Consider the following 22,776-nt stretch of genomic DNA (forward strand, 5'->3'; position numbering starts at 1 on the left):
GCACCTCAGCCTCTATAACAGCAGTGTGTTTTGGTCCTCTTGGTGCAGGAGACAGCATTGAAGAGAGGTGTGAAAGGTAGATACACCAATAGAAAAATCACACCCCTGGATAATATGACCCTACCTGTTTTTTCTTAGAAAATTATCAATTAAGCCTGTGATACTTGACATAGGAGAAAGGAAAGACGACTCAAGTTTCTTTGACATTTCTCAGACTTCAGAAAACCATTTTCTCAGGCTAGAAAGATTCCTCTTAAGATGGGAATGCCCGAAGGCAGAATGTTCTCAAATACTTTGCCTATGTGTTAGTCAAATTCAGACTAACCCAACAAGATATGTTTTCCTTAAAGCCCTAAGAAAGAGTACATTTGTTACTTGTCTGAACGACTAGTTGGTTATTAAGGAAACTCTTAAAAATGAAACCAGTTTAGAGTCAAGTTCAGCAGACCCAGGTCACGTCCCTTAGAAACATTAGCCCTTCAATTGACCTATCGGTAAGCCCCTCCAGTCGAATGCCAGTTAAGTATCAGTTGCACAGGAACCGGAACTCGGACATCTTTAGGTTTCATAGAGAAACACTGGAAAATCCAAAGCTTTCATCAGTTTGATGGTGTTTATGCTACAAAAATGGTAAAACAATGTGTCTGGGGTACTGTAACACTGATTCCAGGGATCCTGAGAGGATTTTCTGGTTGTCATACTCTCAGTTACGATTAAAGTTAGTGAGTCCATGCTAACTCACAAACCTAAATAGCTAACTGTTCTCGCATCATGTAGGTCAAAAACACATAAACGAAGGTCTACATTTCAGTGCCTCCCCGTATTTAACTGGTTAAATGTAAATTAGTTTAATCTTACCTTGCGGTACATGAACAGTGTGGATCCTGGATGTTGCCATCTGTGATCGTGACGAGCGCAACATGAGGCTTCTCCCGTTTGCATTGTCATATGTAAACCATCGCTTCCAAATTAATCACCCACCATATTTATTTTAAAATATTTTATGTATCCCTCCATGGCATATTTAAGTCCCACTCAAATGCTCCTCGACGAGAGGTGGTCCTTCTGTGTCACAGACTTTGTGATTTATCTTCTAATTTTTTTTTGTTTAGATTTTTGATATTTCTGTGAATTTAGATATGTTTAAGGTCTACATTATCGGTCTTACTAAGGAGGGACTCCTTTTTTGACGGGTATTATAGTCTACGGAGCGATGCAAGTAGTGAAAGGGAGAGCTCGCACTCGCAGTTTATCAGAGTTGTTTTCAGATACAAAGTTTACAGTTACCCCCGAAAAGGCATACAGTCTGTATATGTTTGTTTACTGTTAGTTCTATGATTGTTTTTATATAATTTGCTGTGTATGTTAATGATAACGCAACGTAGAGGGAGAGTTTGTGAACGAGACATTAATGCGCACTTCTTATGGTTGGTTTGTTCAGCTCTTACAGTGATTTTTTTTAGATTTTTTTTTTTAAAAAGGACGCAATAAACTTCATAAACTATCAGTAAAGTTTGGCCATCAATCGGAGGGGGTCCGGCTGTCATTGTAAGACAGTTAGCAACTCTGTTTGAGTTAAAAATAATAATAATAATAAATATAGCTGCAAGCAGCAATACTGGGGCCAAGCGCAACAGAAGCAAACAAGGAAGCTAGCAGTATACCAACTAAAAAATTACATTTGAAGAAAATTAAGCAAAAATGTTAAAACCCCAAATTAAAACATTGAGTTGTATAGAGCCAATGTCATATTTTGTTCTATTATAGCGCCACCAAGAGGCACAATCCTACCATGTGTCCTCAGAGTGAGCCCATACATGTCTGTGTCAATTTTGGAGAAAATATCTCATTTTGTTTTGGAGTTATAGACATTTATATGAAAAAACACGTAAAAAATGACAGACACCTGACTTTGATTGGATTTTACTCCCCCTTACAATCAATATTTTGACATTTGAGCATTAGCACATAGCTATCAACCTATGTTCTGAACTTCTGACGCTGGTTTCGTCTCGATCGGACGAACGGTTTCAAAGATATCAGCTAACGTTTTTTTAAGCGCTAAATTACCGCGCTGCACAAACCATACACCGAAACCTGGCAAGTCTGGTATCGTTGGACTCGGCAAGGATTCAGGAGACAAAAAAAGTTACTCCCATAAAAATAAGTCAATCACACTCAAAGTTATAAGCATTTTGGGGAAAAAAAATTCTCCACAAGGTGGCGCTGTTTCAAAACTACTCATGCTCCTTCAGGGCATCGTGCTTATGACCTATACCGAGTTTCGTAACAATCCGTTTATGCGTTCATAAAATACAGCATTTTAGCACATAATTCAAAATGGCCGATATGGTAAAATTGGATATCAGACGACTCGGCATGCCGTCCCGAATCCAAGGAGACCACTTTTACAAATGGTTCAGAAGTTATAAGCAAAAACAGCCATTTTTCATATCTCCGGACCAGTAGGTGGCGCTGCGCCGAAACGCTGCATGTAATAATAATAATAATAATAATAATAATAATAACAACAACAACAACAACAACAACAACAATAATAATAATAAACACAGAGTATTCTTTACTCAAAAAAAAAAAAGTCGTCTTAAGTCTTAAGGTCCACACAGAGTCCGAAATTCTTGTCCTAAAATTTTGCATGTTAAAAAATAAATACGACCTCACATTGTGTTAAATCACGTTTACAGACTGCCTCCGAAATTTTTGTCCGTCATAAAAAAATTTGGACCGGGTTCACAAAGGTACTGATTTCAAAACAAAGGGTGTACAAAAGATTTTACAGTATTGTGCTCAAGATAGCTAAGCAATAGTTTTTCATTTTTCCTCTTCCTTTTTCTCTTTTTAAGAAGAGAGGACAACAAAATCAATCATTCTCATGGCTTTAAGACTCCATTTTGGATTGTTTTGCGAATTTTTTCGCAATACGAAAATACTCATTGTGCAAGGACCTTTAGTCTAGTATTTGCCAACTAGTCATATCGAATACAGAAGCATCTTTTATAACATCTCATCTTTTATATTTTTAGATTTTGGCCAGTTGAATGGTTTAAAGTATTTGCATTGTTTGCTGCATGGTTAAAAAACATGCTACAGATTAAAAAAAAAAAAGATAAATCACGTATAAGTCACGTTTTATAATTACAATACAAATTAATGTAGAATAGCCTACCGGTAAATGTTTACAAACATTATAAACATACCTATAGGCTATTTTAGTTCCCCTCACTCCACAACAAATCCTCTAAAGTTAACAGTATTCAGAAAAGAATAAGAATGAAAAACATAAGTAGCTAGGCTGTATAAACTTCAAGCCAAAACAAATTAATTTAAAGTGAAACAGAAAGCAGCTTTTGGCTTATGTAGCATACCTCTCTCATTCATCACAAATCCAAATGTATTTGGATGCAAAACTATTTATTCTGTAAACTACAGGCTTTGTACTTAACTTCTGTTCCAATATCGACATAAAACATCATCCATCACATGCGCAAAAATGTGTTTAGCATAACACCGCAGTGAGGCGGTGCTCAAGCTGAACCACGCAGATTGTACTATGGACTATTTCAATTGAGCAGTGTAACTTCTCATATGTTTGGTTGACTTAATATTTTGATAATGAACAGGCTGCAATGCCAAGCTAGCAGTGCAAGAATATGATGTGTGTGTGCGAAGCACCCGCACAAATTACAATCACTTGAATATTTTCCTTATAACAGGGAAAACTTAAAATACTCTGTCATTTATGGTCATACAGATAGTTCCAATGGCAGGTTCACACACTCCGTTTGCAGTGTATGCGGTGCCCATGTTAACAGGTTAGAGCGTTCACACTGCACAGGGATGCGCTCAGCCAATGCGTTCATTTTTGCTGTGTGCGCTGATTTAAAGTGAAAGCGCATTGTTCGCATGAAAATAGATTAACATGAAAATTCACCATAAATGCATATAATTTAAACACATGGCTTTTTGCCAAGGGTAAAGCTACGAAAACTAAAACACCTAACCTCAACTAGGCGACATAATGGTTGGCACAAAGTTATTTATGACCCGCAGGATTTCTTGTACAAAGATTTAAACGCAAAAGAAAAGGCTTGAGAGTCGAATGTTTTGTCAATTGTATGTTTTAATTTGAAATGTTTGTGATTTTAACACAATTAAATGTTTTGGCACCTGCTTGAACAACTTGATATCTAAACCTATATAGAAGTAAATATTGAATAATATTGAATAGAATAATGTTAAATTTAGTGCGCTTAAACGTGAATACGTCAATGAAAGATTGTATATTAAAGACAACAATGCTGAAAAAACAATTTCAGTGACAATTTCTATATTTGAAATGAAATTAATGCATAAATGTGTTTGTGGAATACAACCGCGAATACATCAAATTTGTCATATGTGAAAGCACATTGACTGCGTGTTGCATACGCACTGCAAACGGAGTAGGTGTGAACCTGGCGTAAGACATAATTCGATATTGTAAAGGGTTTAAGTTGATTTGTGTACACTCACAATTAAAAAAAAGTGCTTTTGTAAATTAATAGGATCCCACTTTCTACCGTCTCGGTTTCCTTTCCATTAATTCGTTTTTGGAGTGTGTCACAAAAATTAACCGAAACTCAGCATATACTACTTGTCTCACATGTTTTTCTTTTGTTTTGTTAATCTGTAATTATTTAAAATTCAATACATTTTGCAAAAAGGCCTATTTATTCCTAAATATACATTTTGTTTAGTTTTTCTCCATTCATGAAAGCGCTGCAGGTGCGTGATGAGACACGAATCCTCACGTTCTGTTGTTTATATTGCTATTTACGCATTTGTAAAAACTAAATCTTGGGAAATAAATTGATATTTATAATGGGTCAAAGACACTTATCCATTCTAATGTAATTTAATTTAACAATCTTGTCAGCTAATGGTTTATGATCAGTTAACAGGCATTGATTGTCGGTCAGGGGGAAAAAAACGAAATGAACATCAGTTGGTTCAACACTATCCTGCAATTTTCGCTGGGTTCAAAATGCACACCATGCTGCATATTACCTGCCCACATTTCCATTGCGACTTTTCTATTTTGACTTGACAACTGAAAGCTGGCATTTCACTCACGTTGGATGCATCAACATCACATTGGCATATGTCGTACTATTTGAATTCATGATTGAACGACAATTAAAATATCAAAAAGAACGACAAAATGACGCTATTCTTGGTTAATGGCAATTTCAATATGCGATTCTGTTCCGAGTGATTTATCTTGATTTGGTTTCCATTTTAGTTTACGTTCCAGTTACAGTTTGTTCCTTTCCGGTTTTTGTTCTCGTTCCTTGAACCGGTTTAGACCCCTGCTAATAACCAAGCGTAAAACCCATCACAGTCCTCACAATAAAACCTTCAGACCACACAATGAAAAGAACAAATTGCAATGAAGGCGACTTGATGCTTGACAGTAATTGTCTTTAAATGGATTTTTGATGATAGTGAATTGACTGTAATGCGAATGTGAATTTACTGTAATGCTATGGGTCAAGGCGATTCTGCTACATTTGCATTGTAAAGTGGTCATGTCATGATGCGCAGTTGCTTCCGCAGTGGGCTCTGCAAAACCCTCTCCACACCCATATGAACCTGAATTAAAATATGAAATGATCCTGAATTATCCAAATACAATACCTCTTTGAGGTGTTCATCTACTTATTTTGTCTCTCTACATATTCAAGCAAACTGGCAGCCAATTTATTTAATATGTTCAGACTATAAATTGAGGCAGTAAAATGTCAGAGATAAGAGATTTAGTATCCAGGTGGTTGAGTGACAATGATTTGCACGAGCAAAGATTAGAGATGGGAACATTGTTGCTCTAATGCGTCACGGCCAGGCTGAACTTGCCGGGTTTAGGCACAAGGCCATCAGGAAGGGGTGGGGGGGGGAAGCGAGAGTGATTAGCAAACACAGCTACAGTGGTTAGCGCTGGCTTTATTACCCTGGAGATGGGCCAGTGGTGCCGTTGCGTTCACGGCTGTTAGCAACTGACGTCTGTGCTTCTCCGATGAGTCAGGGCTCAGGTTCCTCACTATTTGTTCCTCTTTAATTGTTTACTGTGTGACAACGTGGCACTGCAGCTGGAGTGACACGAAACAGAAATGTGTGAGCCTCTGGATGACGGTGCCATGCAGAAATGAAGACATAGGCTCTCATAGCCTCAGACTTCCTGGCAGAGGCATCATCTCAAAGCTCTTTTTCCAGTGGTTTCCAACTTTTCTCTGCTTTAGATGACTCAGAATATAGCTCAATAGTCTGTTCTTAGCATTAGTAATACTGCAGCTAATGCCGCACTAACTGAATTGAGTCAAACACAGACATACACAGGCCTGTGGCACTTTGTGTTACTGTTGCAAAGCAAGAGACCTCAGAAAGCTCTGGGAGAAGAGCCTTACAGTGAGAATTATTGATTTACATAGCAAAGAGCCTCAAGGCATCGTGCCTTTGGTAAGAGTGGGTGATGCTGTTGGTCCAATAAGGCCTTTTGCAGCAGTGGTCATTTCCTCCACCTCCTCCTCGCTTGACTTGCTCTCCTCAAGCCTGATGTGCCACACAAAGGCTAAATATTTTTGTTAGTGGGGAATGCGATGGCAATCAGCTAAACTCAATGTTCAGTGCATTTGAAGTGTAATTACAGGTGTTTATCTATAGGAAAGCTATTTGAAGAGATGGCTTTATAATAAAACGGGAAATATAGGTTAGGGTGAAAGAGTCTGCTAAATGAATAAACGTAAACATAAGCTCTCACAATAAAGCACTTTTGAGTAGTAAAACAAAAGAAAGCTCTTGATCTTTGACAGTCAATCTGAGGCACATTACATTTCGACAAGGTGCGACCTTCGACGGATTACAAAGAATATGCGCCCCCAATCCAAAGCCTGCTAACATCAAGGCTGGACTAATATCTGCAATTTGTATTTCATGACAACATTATAGGTGAACCTGAACTATAGGTGAATGGGAGAGAACCGGCATTGTACGGAGCCATTATGTGAAAGCAACCTCACCCTATTGATCAAACTCCTTTCACATGATGGTGTCGACAAGAGTGAGAATTCTGCTCCACAACAGTGAATGGGAAATGGTTACTTGAGATGACTGTCAGCTCTACAAAGAATTGTCCATTTTCTCTCCTATTAGGTGATAAGTGAGACACCCACAAGAGAGAGGGAGAGAGACAAAGACAGAAACTCATTGCTATGGAAACATTGCTTAGTTCACCAATGAGCACAGGGAGGAGTAACGTGTGTGTGTAGGGGGGGGAGTGGGGACAAAGGGAAAGATTAATGTTTGGTTCAGCCATTTTATGGTTTCAGAGGGCACGGCTCGATGAATGCCCGTAACTCAGGCACTGCGTGGTATCACGGCCACGACACATGAATCCACCCCCGGCTCTGGCCTTAGGCCCAGCTGTGCGTCCTCTGTCCACCTCCTCTCGTCAGGATGGTGTTGAGCAGAGCAGGAGGGTGAGGGGGCATTCACTTTCGTATCACCCAACTGACTCACTCGATAAAAGAGCCTCATTATCCGCATCATGGTGGGGTAATTTCTTTGTGTGCTTAAAAGCTGTTTAATGAAGTAGGGTAATGCGTTCCTAAACAAAATGGAGTTTAGGGTTGAGTAAGGCCTAGGACACACTAGAGGATTTTCCAATCTCAACCGATTTTAAAACTGTGGGAGACCATAGACATAGCCTTATAATCATTTGAATGCACACACTGGAAGATTTGTCCGGACCGCAAGACCACACACCTGTCGATTGTAGTAACATTTCACAGACTCGCGAGATCAAACGTGACAAATGGAGGACGATCGACATCGTCAGCTGGTTCTCCTGGCGTGAGTTTTGTTTTACGGAAAGAAAAGCAAAGGAGAAAATGCGGGTGAAGATCTTTCTCAATACTCCACTTCCGTGGCATGTTTGTGGCTACCAAGTTTCAGTTATAGAAGGATGCAACGTCTAGTTGGTGAAGCTTGCTCGATCTCATTGGCTATCGTGGGTATCACATCAGAGGCAGCCGATCAAGAGTCTTGATTGGGCTGCCTCTGATGTTTTGGGACCGATTGTGCAGGCTCCAAGACAATCGACAGCAGTAAAATAATCAATATGACACCACACAATTGAGGATTTCTTTAGTCAAAAAGTATTTTGCAACAAGCATCGAATCAGGCCAAAATGGGGATTACAATCTTCATGCGTGTGGCCAGCCTAAAACAAACTACCTCACGATAAAATACACATTGTGAAACAGTAATTTTGTAAGTGGATATAGAATAAAACTGCGACGAGAAGGCCAGAGTATTGGTGAGATAGACCGAACCTTCAGAACTAGTTTTGGCATCTCTCTTCGCCTCATTTTTGTCCAGGATGGTGATTCATAAAAGTAACTTTGAGAAATTTTCAGAGTTTTCTCCTTATTTAGACAACCTGTTGCTTTCCCAATTGAACTGCATTATATGAATGCACAAATACATAAAACTTTAATAACATATGGCATTAATATTCATTAAATTGGAATAGCCCTAACGGTAAGCCCCGACCCCATTAGTTACTGCCGCTAACTCGGACAAACAAACAGAGTTACTAAATGTCTTACAATGACAGCTGACAGTGTGAAAACCTTGTCCCAAGAGGTTTTTGGACACAGAAGGACCACCTCTCGTCGAGGAGCATTAGAGTGGGACTTAAATATACCAGGGATATATAAACGATTTTTAAATAAATATGGTGGGTAACAAGATTAATTTGGTAACTAGGGTTTACATATGACAATGCAAATGGGAGAAGTCTCATGTTACGCTCGTCACGATCACAGATGGCAACATCCAGGATCAACACCGTTCATGTACCGCAGGGTAGAGCCCTGCGCGGGACTGTTTTCTTCATCCCGCTCCCGCCCGCACCCGCCGAATTTCTGACCATTACCGCCCGCTCCCGCAACGTATGTGTTACACTCCCGCCCGCTCCCGCAATATGTATGTCCACTCCCGCCCGCTCCCGCAAAACTCCGAGAATTTATTCCCGCACAATAATAGAGATGCATTGATTTTGTGTCTTCTCCCGTCCCGCAGGGGGAAAAAAACACATATTTGTATTGATATTATTAAAGAGATTCATGGGGTTGTTTGTTTCGTTTCCCTGGCCTGCATGTAAAAAAAAAAAAAGGCCAAATACATTCAAATATAATTTCGTTTTTATCAAAAACTTTGCACATAAAAATAGACTGCTTTGCAAAACAGAAAACAGAAAACCAGATTGAGAAACAAAAAACAGATCCCAATTCGTCGGTCAGTTCCGACTGAAAGGAAACCTGAGAAAACATGCTTCAACAGAACGTAATGTGAACACAAAATAGCAAACGGACATTTAGAAACAATCCAATTCCACTCACTAAACTTCTATGTATTGTTTGTCAAAAACACCAAACAGTCAACTTGACCTGCAGGGAGTGCTGAGCGTTTTTGGTGAGGTATGATCAAGTATCTATGTATTTGCCAGCTGCGCAATATGTGGAGACATATAACGTTATACCGCATGACTTTGCCTACCAAAACAATTGAGAAACTTCTCCAAATGTCAGACTTTCCTTGCTTAGCTTTTGTGCTGTAAATACCTCGTTTGAGGTTCTTTTCTACATCATCTATTGACATCTTCTCCATCATGTCGTTAGGCAACCTCCCTATCCCGCCGATTCCCGCTGTGTTTTTTTTAGCCGCCCGTTCCCGCCCGCAGCAAAATTCAAACCGCCCGCTCCCGCGAGATTTACGTTGGGTCCCGCGGGACCCGGCGGGACTCAATCCCAATGCAGCCCTCTACCGCAGGGTAAGATTAAATTCATTTACATTTAACCAGTTTAATATGGAGAGGCACTGAATAGATCTTTGTTTATGTGTTTCTGAACTACATGATGTGAGAACAGTTAGGTTTGACCGTTAACATGGACTTACTAAATTTAATCCTAATCAATGAGAGTATATGACAACCAGAAATTCTTGTCAGGATACCTGGAATCAGTGTTACATTTTTGTAGCACAAACACCATCAAACCGATGATACTCAACTGCCATCGTCTCATCTGCATTCGAGGGGAGGGGCTTACGGATAGGTCAATTGTTTTACAGACCAATCAAAGTAAACATTTCGTCAGCTTTATGTGAGACATATGACTGGCTTTCGCTTTGACTTCCTGTTAACAGAAAAGAGCGTATGAGACCAAAAGGAAAGTGAATCAAAAACATATCAGTGCTTCCTGGTCGATTTAGAGCCATTTATATGAGAGGCTTTTCGGCACAACTAAGATCATGCTGTTCTTATCCAGCACAGGCTTCCTGCAGAGTGGCCCATTCTACTCTGTTTAGAGTTTTTGCTCTTAAGGTAAGCCTGACCGCTGCTTCAAAAAGCCTGGTGCACATAAAACCAAAGTGTTTGAAGACCACATAAAAACCCTGAAACGATCCAAGGCAGAGGGAGGAAAAGGCAAATAAATGAAAGCGTAAAAGGCCTCTTGCTGGGAGGAGGGAGGAGGGAGGAAGTGGGGTTCCACCAAATCTTTACAATGAAGAGAACAGCCGGGCACCTATTAGTAAGTATTGATAAACAATGGCCTGATTCATCTTGTTCTGGTTCTAGCACAGACAAACAGGCAGGCAGGCCTGCAGGGAGTAGAGAGGAGAGACATAGACGTAGCTAGGAGGGGGGAAGCGAATAGAAACTGAATCACTGAGCATGTATTCCACTTTGTTTTCATGGAAGAGCAGCGGTGTTGCCACACTTCCCCCGTTGCAACTGCGATGTCAAATGCACAAGTGCTACACTGCACACAGGAAAAGGGAGGAGGGAACCCGGTTGCTGAGTGAGAGTCCAGTGGGAAAGGTCAGGTCAGAGGCATAAGTCATCATGGCACGTTGTCACTACTGTTTTCGCCAGGATGTGTCACTCGGTCCAGGGTCACGGGGACTTCGGGTCTGCTGAAAACTCCTTACCCAGTCTCTCTTACACAAGCACACCAGCTAACACCAGGAGTCACTTGCTTTACCTTGAGCTCTCCCTGTTGCAAACATCAAACACACACCTGGAGAGGCGCCACGGTCGTGATTAGTTGTAGGAATAAAAGGCCAACATATGAAGAGAAATGCCAAAGGCACAAACAAACACATGCTTGCGTGCTAATTATCTCTTAGCTAGCCTTGGCATTTCACACTGGTAAAGATTCATTTGTATTCTTGCACTGCTGTGGAGGCGTGACATGAAACCCATCATGCTATCTCTTGCATATGTGGATCTTGACAGGCGTTATCCACCTGTTCCCTAACGAAAGAAAGCGTCTGCATCCTAATCTTGCTTTCCACTGCGTCTAGACACCAAGAAAAAGTAGGGTAAAGGTATTAAAAAAACAATTGCCGTTGTATAGATTCCGTGCTCTACGCAAGCCATTTCAATGAAAGCCTTTGCTTGGCAATGCAATTCTGCAACCTGTGGTTTTATGAATGAGGAGAGCAGAAGGTGATAAAAATGAAGGGGATGAAAAGGAATGGAAGATTTGAGGCAGGGGGCGGTGTGTATGCATTTTCTGCCTCTTTAAGTGCTCAGTGGACCATAGGGATGATTGGGAAGGGCTTGTCAGGCGATCGCTGCAGGGAGTTGAAAGTCAACAGCACGCTATTAAAAACACGTCTCCGTGCCGGACCTAGATAGACTTCCACTACATAAAGTGGGTGAGTAATACGTCCTTAAACAACTTCCAGCATTCTTCAGGCTTGAGGATTTACATCTTAAAAGAGCCTGAAACAATGGTTAACACTTATCTGAGAGCACCATCATTTTTCAAGCCACAAGTGTACATAAGTGTGAAATTACTCATTGCATGGTAATTACCAATGAGAACACACCAAAACATGACGCACTCAAACAAGGTGAAAAGGCATGGTTTCTTCTTCTTTGGAACAGCAGTCACGGTCACTTAAGAGAAATCAGCCTGACGTTCGCGAGAGTGACAGCAGTAGCACCAAGCCTTGTCACGGCCACTGACTCTCGCCATGACAGCCCCAGGGGCCAGCGACGGATGGACAGCTCCTCTCCGTGGCCTTTACTCCCACTATCACACGTCTCCGTGCCGGGTCAGGGTCAGTGACGCAGTGAATGCCCAGAGCCATAAGAGCTGATGCCGACACTTTGGGAGTTACGCCACTCCTCGTCTATGACGACGGAATAGTAACACTGTAAACATGCTAAACACATGACAAGAACAATTGCTGTGCAGCAACTCACTAAATGATTAATATTTAATGGCACATTGTAAGGGTTTTTTAAGCAGCATCATAAATATTGCAGTGATCTTAAATGTAACGATGTGGTGACGTACTCGATTGCATAAATTAGTGGATTTTTGCGTGGAATTCGTCGCCCCCAATTAGGGCTGGGCGTTAAAACGATCAAATCACTATCATTTACCATGGATGTACTGTAGTAACACCGACTGTAAACATTAGCCTGGATGCCAGCCGAATTTAGCCCAGCCAACAACATCTGAGTTTGGGAAATTTGGTCTGGACTTGATCCGTTTGTGGAGCAACTATGCTCGAACAGGAGCTGTTCGGACCAATTAAATTGTCAGGGCGGGCTTTATACGATGATGGACAGATGATCAACAGTAACGTAATCATCCACGTCACCGAAGAGCGCTTGGGCTGAATTCATTCTTATTCGAAACGGAGAACTTGTTCATATATGCGTTCACCTTCACTATTTCTCTCAAAAATGATGACGTGTTGGTCAGTACTCGTGTATCCTTAAATTCTTTTTACAACACCGGAAAGATCATTTACACTCATCTTCTTCTTCTACTTCCTTCAGCGTGCGTGCAGTCGAGTTCTGTTGACAACTATGCGTCGCTCCGTTGCTCTGATTGGTTGTAGGTCTATCCAATTGAGGTCTTTCCTGGTTCGGTTGAAACGCCCCATAATCACAGCCCAATGAAGAAGAATCAGACTCATATGCTGACTAGAATTGAGTATGACGACGTCAGGCTATGTAAACATGGTATTGTGGCAGAAATGTGGTATATTCATATAGAATTTTATTACATTATTAAAGGGATAATTCACCCAAAAATGAAAATTAGCCCATAATTTACTCACCCTCAAGTCATCCTAGGTGTATATGACATTCTTCTTTCAGACGAATAAAATCGGATTTATATTACAAAAGTCCATGCTAATCCAAGCATAGAATTTGATTCATAGTAGGGATGCCACAATTCTCAATATAATATTGAACCGTTCAGTACGGCATTCACGGTTCAATACATGCTTGTGAATTGCGTTTTTTGCATTTAATTAATTATTTTTCTACAAATTCTATAATTTGCCTCCATCCCAATACTGAACAACGCGACATACATTCAAATCACACGTTAATGGTAGAGTTATACTAATGGAATACTATAGTTATTCACAATCACGAAAGTTCATTATATGCATGGTTAAACATTTAATTCACGTGCTTATGCGTGGTTTTAACATGCGCTTTTCCGAGCGCGCGCACTAAACGCCTGTCAAACACGTGATTACTGGACTAAATAGTCGTCTTACTGCACTAATACTGTCAAATACACACAAGGTTAACATAAACAGTCGGTTATGTCTAAAGTGAAAGTAAAATCAGCGTCCGTCTGTATATTAGATGCATGCAGGTCTTAAATTGAAAGCAGCGCAGCCTATTGTGAACACGCTGCCCTTAAAGGGACAGTTCACCTCTAGAATTGTCATTATTTACTCACTCTATTGTTCCCAACCTGTATTCATTTCTCGATGACAGAATTTTCATTTTTGAGTGAAATATCCCTTTAATGTTAATACAACAACAAAAGACAAAGAGAAAATCACTCACTGCTCTTGACTGAAAAACTAATCAGTAGCTTTAATAAGAATCAATGTATATTTTATAGTGAAGTCCATGTAGTGTTTTATTTTTACATTTATTCATTCATTAAATTCGATACTTAACTGCTGCTGTACAGCTCTGAGCTGCCACTGTAAATCTTTATATATATATATTTCATATTATACAATACACTAGGAATGTGTACAAGGGTTTTTTTAAAGTAAAGTTTTAAGTTTAACTAAGGTTTTTCAATTATTTTAAGTAAAATAAAGAGAGTATTGCAATAAAAAAAAATATATTTTTTCTCCTTAACCTCTTGCTGTTCCTGTCGCTTTAAAATAGAATAGCAAAAAACTGATGTGACAAGCCATCAGAACCGAACTGAACCGAAAACCGTGGTTAAAAACCGAGGTATGTACTGAACCGTGGACTAACTGTATTGTTGCATCCCTAATTCATAGTTGCTCTGTTTTTGAAGTCCATAAAAAGTGCATCTGTCCGTCAAATAACTGCTCCATGCGGCTCCGGGGTGTTAATAAAGGCCTTCTGAAGCGAATCGACGCGTATGTGTAAGAAAAATATCCATATTTAAAACTTTATCAAGAAAACTTTCGACCGACCGTCTTCCATGGAAAAGTGTTGAATGTTGAAAGTGAAACTCAAGATGCGTACGTGACGTCATGACGAGCCGACCTGATCGCGTTAGTCTTTCGATTGGCAGGGGAACTTTCAACAATTTTTCCATAAATTGAACAGGGAAGGCGGTCGGCCGAAATTTTACTTGATAAAGTTTTAAATATGGATATTTTTCTTACACAAACGCGTCGATTCGCTTCAGAAGGCCTTTATTAACACCCCAGAGCCGTGTGGAGCACGTTATTTGATGGGCAGATGCAGTTTTTATGGACTTCAAAAACAGAGCAACTATTAATCCACTTCTAATGCTTGGATTAGCCTGGACTTTTGTAATACAACTCGTCTGAAAGATGAAAGTCATATACACCTAGGATGACTTGAGGGTGAGTAAATTATTGGCTAATTTTCATTTTTGGTTGAACCATCCCTTTAATGTAGACATCTATTGGAGTAATGGAATATAATTACAGTATTTTTTGTGATTAAGCTATAGAATTTGTGCATATATACTAAATGTATTTAGGCTATGGTTTTTCACACAAACACCATGGAAACCATAGTTAGATTTTACCATGGTAGTGAAGAGCTATATGCGTGGTTTTAACTGTTTATCATTACCCAAATGTATGCTTGTATGTATGACAAATGGTTAATTTGAATAAAACAGTCAATAAATTTGAACCATATAAAATGAGGTTGTTACAATTTTTATATAAGGAACTATTGCGGAGTACGGTTATGAGGTATTGATTCACTGCCATTGAAACAGGATATGTATTAATATAACTCCGATTGTGTTCATCAGAAAGATGAAAGTCATATACACCTAGGAGTAAATCATGGGGTACTTTTCATTTTAAAGTGAACTAATCCTTTAATAACGCGTGTCACAATCATTGTAAAACTTCATGGTTTTATGGACACCACTATGTTTGATACTGTCGCTATGGTTCATTAGAAAGCGTTTGTGACTTTAGCTGTTTGATCATACAGCTGAATGAACATATTCAAGCAGCCACTTTAATCTCCTGAATGAACAAAACATTTCAGGATTCACACTTGTATGCAGTTGCTGCTGAAAATCACAAAAAGTGACTGTGAAAGCAGCCATAATAAACACCTTTACAAATGAGGCATTAAACCTTTTGACTTTTGTCATTAATAGGATCATTAGGTAAAAGTTCATAGATTGATTCATTACATTTATTATTTACTGGTAAATTAACCACATGATTTATCGACTATTCCGAAAATAAAAAATAGATTAACTGGGAAAAATAATAGTTACATTATTCGATTAATCTGAAAAATATTATTGTTAGTTCTAGCCCTAATTATTTATTTGCCCCTTGTTTTACACCACGTCCGTGTGTCACGACTATGAAATATTAAGACATAGATAGCCAGCAATGCTATGATCAGGATATTTACAGCTAATATCGATTACAGTTTCCATGTCATCTTAAAGTTTTTTTTTTATTGTTTTATGATGTTTCCTTGGGTGCACTTATAATGTTAGAATGCTTTTTACATCAAAAATTGTTATAATTTATAAATAAAAGGCATTTTTCCTACCCTGATTTTAGCCCTCTGCGCTGAACGCTCTGTTTTAAGGGGCGTGTCCGCTGGGAGACTTCAGAGTAAACACCCACTGCTATGATTGGCTAACGTCTTTCCATTTGAAACAGCTAAGTATTACCCTCTCTCTTTTAGCGTGTTTTTACTATTACAGCTCTCATGGTTAACTAATCGTGAAAAGTGTTGCATTACATTTAGATCTATGGCATTATATTAAGATCTATGGCATTATATTTAGATATGTGGCATTATATTTAGATATGTGGCATTATATTAAGATTGTGGCATTATATTAAGATCTATGGCATTATATTTAGATATGTGGCATTATATTAAGATTGTGGCATTATATTAAGATTGTGGCATTATATTTAGCTCTATGGCATTATATTTAGATCTATGGCATTATATTAAGATTGTGGCATTATATTAAGATCTATGGCATCATATTTAGATCTATGGCATTATATTTAGATATATGGCATTATATTAAGATTGAGGCATTATATTAAGATCGTGGCATTATATTAAGATATATGGCATTATATTAAGATTGTGGCATTATATTAAGTTCTATGGCATTATATTTAGATCTATGGCATTATATTTAGATCTATGGCATTATATTAAGATTGGGGCATGAAAGGTTGCAGTGATGATCATTGTAGCCGATCACACACACGTTGAGCGCATGAAAGCAGTGATCTTGTCATCAAATCAGTTTCTGTACACTAACGAAATTAGTGTAATTCTGTACACTGTTTGATTGACAGCTCGTGCGCTGCTCAGACGATTGCAAAGGGAGCTTTCTTTGATCGCTTTCTTAATAGAATTTAATCACCGTTAAACAACAGATTATTTTCATCCTACTAAGAGAAACAACGCAAGTTGACGTTTAGTCACTGGTTTGATTTACTGAAACACAGACACAGAACATCTGACTACATGAATCATCACATTTCAGATCAGGCATTAGAACTAACAGTTACTAACATGTTGCATTACTGTCGAGCCCAGGCACTGCACAATCATTTGTAATCCCCAACGGCATGTTTATTGCTCTGTAGCGCGATCCGTTTAGCTCCACGAGTCGGTGCGCGGGGCTACAGAAGCTGGCGTACATATTTATCTGTTGAGGCGGCGTTTCAGCATTCGATGACGTCAAGGGTCGACATATTCTGAGATTGAGCGTTTGCTGGGCCTGGTGTCAATAAAAGCTTTTCTTTGACTAACAAGGAAGCTCTGAAATTTACAGGATATTCTTATATCACAATTAACTTTTATATATCAAAGACTCAAGGGAAAGTTGATTTCTCAATTCATCACCCCTTTAAATCGTCCATTATGGATTACATTTATGAATTTAAACTAAGTAGTGCATTTAACTAGTTTATTTACATTACATTCTTTGTCTTTTCATTGAGTTGGATGTTGGTGATATGACTTACTAGTTGATAATAGTAGGTAATATTAGGAGCTAGTGAGGAGAACGCATGTAATATTAAGTAACCGTAGGACCTAATGACAGAAGACTTGAGAAGAGAAGTGCTATGCCGTTCGGTGTGGAGTTATTCAATAAATCGGTTTGAATTATACTCTCCCTTGTAACCAGCCTTATTATTATTTTACTTGCGTCCGAGACTAAGACGCTGTGGAAACCTAAAATAAGCTTTTCACATTACTCATACCTCTTCCCCTTCTGAACTGCTCAGTCTGGTTTTGCCGAAACTGCCCTATGCTGTATTTATTTTGGATTATATTTATTTGCATAATTACTCTTTCTTGACACTTCTAAAACTATTGCAAAAGTAAGTCTGAAGTCTTAAAAGAGGCTTGTGTACTTTTTGGCAATAGAGTTGCACAATCAAAGTAACCGGTTTGTTTCTCACAACTCCACTTTGCTTGTTTTAAAATGCTTTAATACAAAATATAAGCGTTAGTATTGCTAATAAATAAGGTAGAAGAATATATACTTTATTTTAAAGGAGTCATGAGCATCGATTGATGTCGAAATTGATTCTTGAGTATGATTTTTACAGCAAAAACTGTCACAATTTAGAAATAAAAGGCATATTTCCTACCCTGTTTTAGCCTCCTGATTTGAATGCTGTATTTGAAGGGGCGTGTCTGCTGTGAGACTTTAATTAAACTCCCACTGCTGTGATTGGCTGACATCTTTGCACATGAAAGTTTTAGCATGTTACTATTACAGCTCTCAACTCGTACAGCTCTTAACTAATCGTGAAAAGTGTTGATTATAGGATTATATTTATATCTACGGCATAATATTTAGATCATGGCATGAAAGGTTGCAGTGATGAGCATTGTAGCCGCATGAATCCAGTGATCTCGTCATTGCAACTCGATTTCTGCACACTAACGAATGCTTTCATCATAACAGTACAATCCATGGTGTAAATAAGAGATTTGTTGCTTATAATGGGAGTTTTGGCAAGAGTCCAGAACTCAGTCACTGATAAACTCGCGCCGTTTGATTGACAGCTCCAGCGATTTTAAAAGGAAGCGTTAATTAGATAATATTATAATTAAGGTCCAGTGATCCTGTATTGTTCTTCTCTCCTTCTCATCTCACTAACACGCAAGTGGGCGGGGCCAAAGTGGCAATGAAGTTGATCTTCTGCATAGGCAGTGTTTCACCAACTGTATCTGTCATAGGCACATTCCACAACCAGTTGTTCGCTGTGGTTGGTTTCAATAAAAGCTGTTTTTTGACTAACAAGGACATTTTCGGTTCCTCTTATATGTCAAAAGTTCAAGGAAATTTAGATTTCTCAATTCATGACCCCTTTAAATCCAATAACTGCTGAATTCAAAAGATTGAAAAAAAAAAAACCATTACAGATTAGATAAAAAACAGAAATGACATAAATATTTACATACATCATCATTAACTATAACGCCCACTCATTCTCATATATTATCATATCAAAGGACAGCCCTGGCTTAGCTTGCTCTCCTGCGTTCAGCAGAACCGTATAAACGAGTCTGTCATGAGAAATTATTTCAGCAGAACCTCAGCGGTTTGCTGGGTAGAAAATTGCTTTTTCTGCAGAACATAGCTCAAGGACTTGATGAAAAACCGATGCGGACTTATCCTACCTGTTGTGGTCCATCTCCGTTGACGATGTTGGGCGGGTGCGAAGGGGGCGGCGGGGAGGTGAGCATTGGGATGTCTGGGCTGAGCAACTGGCCTGACTCCAGTGGGGAGGTGTGTTCAGCCATGACTCCCTCATCCACACTACAGGAGAGGCACTGCTTGCTCCTGAAACCACAAAGGATTCAATCTAGAATTCAATTCTGCCATTAAAAAACACTTGTTCGGAATGGTCACAATCACTGCATGCATGTTACATGTATATTCCAGATATAATAATTATGAAATACTCAATTTCTCACAAACTTAGAAATTTAAATATGAGATTTTAGCTACATTTTGACAATGGATCACGTTTTATGTATAGCTATTAGGGATGCAACAATACAGTTAGTCCACGGTTCAGTACATACCGCGGTTTTTGCACGGTTTTCGGTTCGGTTCGGTTCTGATGGCTTGTCACATAAATTTTTTGTTATTCTATTCTTAGGCGACAGGAACAGCAAGAGGTTAAGGAGAATAAAGAAAAAAATTTTATTGCAATACTCTTTCTTTATTTTACTTAAAAGAATTGAAAAACCTACCTTAAACTTAAAACTTTACTTAAAAAAAACCCTTGTACACATTCCTAGTGTATTGTATAATATAAAATATATATATAAAGATTTACACTGGCAGCTCAGAGCTGTACAGCAGCATTTACGTATGAAACTGAATGAATAAATGTAAAAATAAAACACTACATAGACTTCACTATAAAATATACACTGATTCTTATTAAAGCTACTGTATTAGTTTTTCAGTCAAGAGCAGCTTGTTGTTGTATTAACATTAAAGGGATAGTTCACTCAAAAATGAAAATTCTGTAATCGTGAAATGAATACAGGTTTGAAACAATAGAGTGAGTAAATAATGACATAATTTTAGAGGTGAACTGTCCCTTTAAGGACCACGTGTTCACTATTGTGCTGTCAATTTAAGACCTGCGTGCATCTAATATACGAGATTTTACTTTCACTTTAGACATAACCGACTGTGTTTATGTTAACCTTGTGTGTATTTGACAGTATTAGCGCAGTAAGACGTCTACTTAGTCCAGTAATCACGTGTTTGACAGGCGTTTAGTGCGCGCACTCGGAAAAGCGCATGTTAAAACCGCGCATAAGCACGCGAATGAAACCGGCAAGGCTTTAAAACGCATGCAAATAATTAACTTTCGTGATTGCGAATAACTATAGTGTTCCATGAGTATATCTCTACCACTAACGTGTGATGTGAATGTATGTCTCGTTGTTCAGTATTGGGATGGAGGCAAATTATAGATTTTGTAGAAAAATTATGAATTAAATGTAAAACCGAAAAAAAATGCAATTCACAAGCGCGTTTTGAACCGTGAATGCCGTACCGAACAGTTCAATATTATATTGAGAATTGTGGCATCCCTAATAGCTATACTACTACAGAACACAATTTGGCTTGTAATACCGTCATTTTGTTTGCTTTGTGACAGATTTTATTAGACTTTTTAACTCTTTGCAGGCCATTGACAGAAATTTCCGTCATTTGTGAGAAAATGCTTCCCCGCCCTTGACAGAATTTTCCGGCTTTCCGTGTTTGCACTGTTATATGGTAGGGGGCGCTATGACACATCTTCTGAAAGAGTACGAAATCTCATGATCAAAACACATGGAAACAAGATGCAGAAACAAGCGATATCACGCGATCATAAACATTAAACAGAATTGAAACTAAAACTACCAAACGTTACTGAATTAAATGTTGACCCAGGACGAGGTATAGGACTGTGAAGCTTTCAGGGTGTTGATGGACTCGATCTACTCCATCTGGGTTTTTATCATTGTTCCGAATCTGATACAGATGTAGTCTCTGACCAAAAAAATATATATCTTCTCAGCTTTTTTCTCAAAATGTAGCTTTTTTTATGAAACTTACCCACATTCAAGTGTTAAATAAATAAATAAAATAATGTGGGAATAAAGAATAAAACAGGTTTCTTTTGACATGTTCAGATATTTATAAAACACAATTCTGGGGGCCATGAACATTTTTTGAAAATGGAAATGGCGGTGGCTGGCAACTTAAAAAAAAAAAAAAAAGTTTAATGTCACAATTGTTACTATCTATTTACATTAGTTTATATTTGCATTTGTTCGCTTTTATGCATTTGTTTTTCAGCAAAGTTGCATATTTTAAGCTAGTGACAAGCTAGCTAGTAGCTTTTTTTATTGTCACTGTAATACATCTTTTGCTCCTAGATAATCATCAAGAGTACAAATATGTGTCTATTTCAAAATGCTGGCCTTTCTGTAGATGTTTAAAGACGGCCATCTTGAAGAGAGTCCATCTGTAAATAACTAAAGTTAATAAGAGTATTGTTCATTGTTAATTTCAACATTTACTAATACATTTTTACATTTTAAAGTTGTAGCTCTTAACATTAGTTAATGTACTTTTAACTAACATGAATGATCAAGACATAATATATTAATATTTTTTTATATTTATAAAGTACAGTACATTTTATTGGTTCAGTACTGTTTTGAACTTTTTGTAATGAAGTTCAGCACTTGATGTGTTAAGTTTTCATTTATTATCCATTTAAAAAATATAAATATATATAATAAAACGGTTAATTAATACATAATTGGCTAGCGTAGGCCAACCAAGTTATAGTTATCTATAAAATTCATTATCGGTCGACCTATACAATTTATTCAAAAGTTGCGCCAGTAAAATTTAAAAGAAGTCTCTTATTCTCACCACGGGTGCATTTATTTCATGAAATATATAAAAACAACAACACTGTGAAATATTCCAATTTAAAATAATTGTTTTTAATATAAAATTCTAAAATATAATTTATTCCAATGATGGAGAAGCTGAATTTTCAGCAGCATTACTCCAGTCTTCAGTGTCACATTATATTAATAATATTAATTTTTTTATAATTTTTAGTGGAAACCATGATACAATGTTTGGATTCTTTGATGAATAGAAAGTTTAAAAGAAAAGCACTTATTTAAAACTTTTTTTGTAACATCGTAACTGTCACTATTGATCAATTTAACGCACTCTTGCCGAATAAAAGCATTGATTTTTTTTCCTTTTCTTTCAAAAACTTTGGAACGGTAGTGCAAGAAATGTTCCCTATAAAAAAACCCTCTATGCTGCATAAAGTTGGTGAGCCATTAAATGACGTTTCCAAACATGAGCATCTCATTAGCATTTAAGAATAATTTCTTCCTTTGCTCATGAGGTCATTTTTAGCCTTACACCCACAGTGGTATGGCATACTTTAGGCTTGACTTTTAATTGCAATATTGAGAGCAAAAAAGACTCAAATGTTTCCACTGACTAATTTGTGCCCGTGTACTTAAGAGTTAATAGTCCGGCAGTTCAGAAAACCTGTACGGTCTTGTCATGGTCAGTCAGTCGTGGTTTCGAGCGTAGAGTGGGATGTCACGTCTTTCTTATTTTA

The 22,776-nt window shown here is 38.1% G+C and overlaps 1 protein-coding gene across 2 annotated transcripts in view; it reads right to left on the reverse strand.

Annotated features, from left to right (window-relative positions):
- fndc3a (fibronectin type III domain containing 3A) overlaps window positions 1-22,776 on the reverse strand; it is a 135,958-nt gene that overhangs the window by 84,562 nt on the left and 28,620 nt on the right. For both annotated transcript variants that reach the window (XM_079824336.1, XM_079824335.1), the window contains exon 2: window positions 19,283-19,445. In XM_079824336.1, the coding sequence (XP_079680462.1) occupies window positions 19,283-19,405 (123 nt within the window). In that variant the 5' untranslated portion in view covers window positions 19,406-19,445. The remainder of the gene's footprint in view (window positions 1-19,282; window positions 19,446-22,776) is intronic.

Source organism: Gobio gobio, assembly GCF_949357685.1.
Source record: "Gobio gobio genome assembly, chromosome: 8".
NCBI classification, from domain to species: Eukaryota; Metazoa; Chordata; class Actinopteri; order Cypriniformes; family Gobionidae; genus Gobio; species Gobio gobio.